This window comes from Cherax quadricarinatus, chromosome 21 (genome assembly GCF_038502225.1).
Source record: "Cherax quadricarinatus isolate ZL_2023a chromosome 21, ASM3850222v1, whole genome shotgun sequence".
NCBI lineage: Eukaryota > Metazoa > Arthropoda > Malacostraca > Decapoda > Parastacidae > Cherax > Cherax quadricarinatus.
In genome coordinates, this window is record NC_091312.1 from 11,425,967 (window position 1) to 11,429,063 (window position 3,097).

Below are 3,097 nucleotides of genomic sequence, written 5' to 3' on the forward strand. Positions count from 1 at the left end.
TTGGATGATATATGCACTGCTAGCGTTGTTGGATGATACATGCACTGCTAGCGTTGTTGGGTGATACATGCACTGCTAGCGTTGTTGGGTGATACATGCACTGCTAGCGTTGTTGGGTGATACATGCACTGCTAGCGTTGTTGGGTGATACATGCACTGCTAGCGTTGCGTGTGTGTTTCGGGCATAAGAGTGCTCCTCAATCCTTGCGTTAGTTTCCTCTCGTGTTTCACTTCCTCTTGATGATTCTGGAGGTCGTCTTCCTCAGCGGTCCGGTCCCAGATCAATTTTTTTTTGTTTGAAAACCACCTAAGAAACAGAGTAGACGCTGTCAGACTGATGCCTGTGAGTTGATGTTCCGGTGATGTCTTTAATGTTTTACTAGTTTAAATAACATTTTAATAGGTACAAAAGAAAAAAGTTTCACTTGTGTTGCAAGTGAGCAGTGTTGCTTCACGTGATAACGTTGCAGATGGTATTGCCAATGTTATCATATATGACAGTGCCTGTTCACCATTAGCGACGGGAAGATCGATCCTCAATCCTTCTCTTGTGGTCAATCACGCAGTACAGATTGAGCACTTCAAACATGAAAATAAACTCAACCCTGCAGCGGTGTATCCTGTCGGAACCGTATACAAAGTTCACTTAGTTTCATGATAGCTAGGATTTCAGTCGACCTTTCTCTGTATTCTTCGATGAAATGTCGGAAATTTTTCAGTTAAATAACTGACTGTGATAAGTTTTGCGTGCCCCATAGAAAGAATTGCTCAACGAGGACGCCTTGTTCGGTGTTGCTGTTGTGTTGCGAGGAGGTCTTGATTTGTGAGGTTTCTGTAGATCTCAAGGTAGTAAAGGCAGCCGTCCAATTCTCCCTTCAAGGTAAACTTAATAGGCATTGTCAAAAGTGACACTGACTCGAGTTACACTGGCATGATACTGAAATGAGTGGTACTGAAACTGACAAGAGTGAAACTCTTCAGTAGTGACCGCCACTGGGAAGATTTAGTAGTTCTGCACAATATTATTATTTTTCCAAAGGGGAATTTTAAACCAGTAGGGGGTTTATGCAAGACCCTGACTGCTAAGTTTAGAGACGAGGAGGAAGGAGGATTAGAGTTTATGTCTTATAGATAACGAGTGAGAGGGCTCGCTTGTGAGATAATGAGTAAGAAGAGAAGGTTAATGAATGAAAGATAATGAGCGAGTGTTAACGAGGCAGGGATAATGACAAGGACAGGTGGAAGGGGGGGGGGCGTGCGCAGGTGAGGGCGGGTGCCAGTGCCACAAGCAGCTGGTCGTGGCAGCAGCAGTCAGCTGCTACCACAGCCAGTCAGGTTGTGAGCATTGTCGCGCGAGCACACGCCAGTCCCCCGCGCCTCTAAGTGTCGTGTGGTTGGAAACTTAGGCGCGTCGTCAGGTTTCCTAACCCCCCGCGCCCTCCTTCAAAGTCGCCCACTTACTACCACCTTCTTCAGGTTTGCGGTCTTCGGCGGGCACGTTGTGGAGCCTCGGTGGTGTGGGTGACGGACCATGTCACCCACATTGTACCCACCTCCTTCCCCGCCTTCCCCATCAGCGGGGCTGGTGGCCTCGGGAGTGCCCACGGGGCTTAAGGCCCTGGCGCAGACGCTGCCAGTGCTGCAGGTGCCAAACTCCAAGTTCGAGGAGGAAGATGACTCCGGAGAGGTGACGTACCGCGGTGGCGTCGTCAACGGCAAGGAAGAACTGGCCACTGTGGCCTCAAATAACGCAGTCACCTCCGTCATCACTGAGGTCTTCAGCATGTGTCTCGAGTTCGACAACTGCACCACCGACCTGCCGGAGCCCGTCGCCGACAATTGCACCGCCAACTGTACCGTCGAGGACCCCATCCACACGCAGAGGAACTACTGGACGCTTCTCCTGCTCCTCTTTCCCGTCTTTACCGTCTTCGGCAATATACTGGTGCTTATGTCCGTGTACAAGGAACGCTCGCTTCAGACCGTTACCAACTACTTCATTGTGTCGCTGGCTGTAGCCGACCTTCTCCTCGCCTCCATCGTCATGCCCTTCGCCGTCTACTATCTGGTAGGTCACATCGATGGGTTCATTATCGAAAGGTAATTTCTGAAGGCAGAAGTCGAGGGCCAGTGTGGAAGGTCATATCAGAAAGTTATATCTCCAGAGGTCAGATCGAGACAAGTAGACGTCGCTTATAAACGTATTTACATAGTTCCCGTGAAGAGAAATGGTATAAAATATCATTGTATTCTATAACGGAACCATGTAACATACGTTTTATAATTGATCGTTAGAATATGTGTTACCCTCTAAGAGTCACTATTCTTAGTAACAAGGTGTTGTAAAGCAACATACGTTACTCCTTCAGAAATATTTCCATAATCTCGCAAAATGCACTGAAAAATTATTTCAAAACGCCTTTTCGCTATTTACAAATACTTTTACAATAAAAACAGCTATAAAAAGAGTTGCAATTATCCCATATAGAAATTACATAGGATACACTTACACGGAAGTTTATGACACCAAAGGTATATATACTTCATTACAGTTCATAATACACTATACAAGTAAACCTGCTCCAGGGTATATATACCGAAATATGTATAACTCTTTGTGTATATATACTGAGAGTTGATCTTACTCCTTTTTATAGGGATTAAAATATCCTTCACTGGTGATGTTGAGGTGAAATGCAGCATCAATGACCACAACAATTAGACTTTATGTATAATGAACGAATCTCCTTGATATCAAAAAAAAAAACAGCGTCCGAAGTATCAGTGTTAACATACATCAGGCAGACAGCGCGTGCATAAGCTTGATGACTCCCGACACGCTGTGTAGGCACCACTTGGCATAATTACCGCTGTTGTATACCCCAGTAATGTTGTTCTGATATCGTGCTGCCACAGATATAAAAAAAATATCTCGCTGCTCCACCCTTCCCTTCTGTGTTTGTACTGAGTTATCAGAGCAGGTAAATACGAATCACGTCAACGTGGCTGCAACATTGCATAAGTAAACCACGTATTGAACAAATATGTACCACCTGAGCGTCTTTAACAGACGTTTTGCCCACCAAGGGCATTATCG

At 45.7% G+C, this 3,097-nt stretch overlaps 1 protein-coding gene across 1 annotated transcript; it reads left to right on the plus strand.

Moving 5' to 3' along the window:
* The first annotated feature begins 463 nt into the window (after positions 1-463).
* LOC128689035 (dopamine D2-like receptor) lies at positions 464-2,444 on the plus strand. Its single transcript, XM_053777098.2, has one exon. It carries the CDS (start codon positions 1,532-1,534, stop codon positions 2,102-2,104), a length of 573 nt encoding a protein of 190 aa, XP_053633073.1. The 5' UTR covers positions 464-1,531; the 3' UTR covers positions 2,105-2,444.
* The last annotated feature ends 653 nt before the right edge of the window (positions 2,445-3,097 follow it).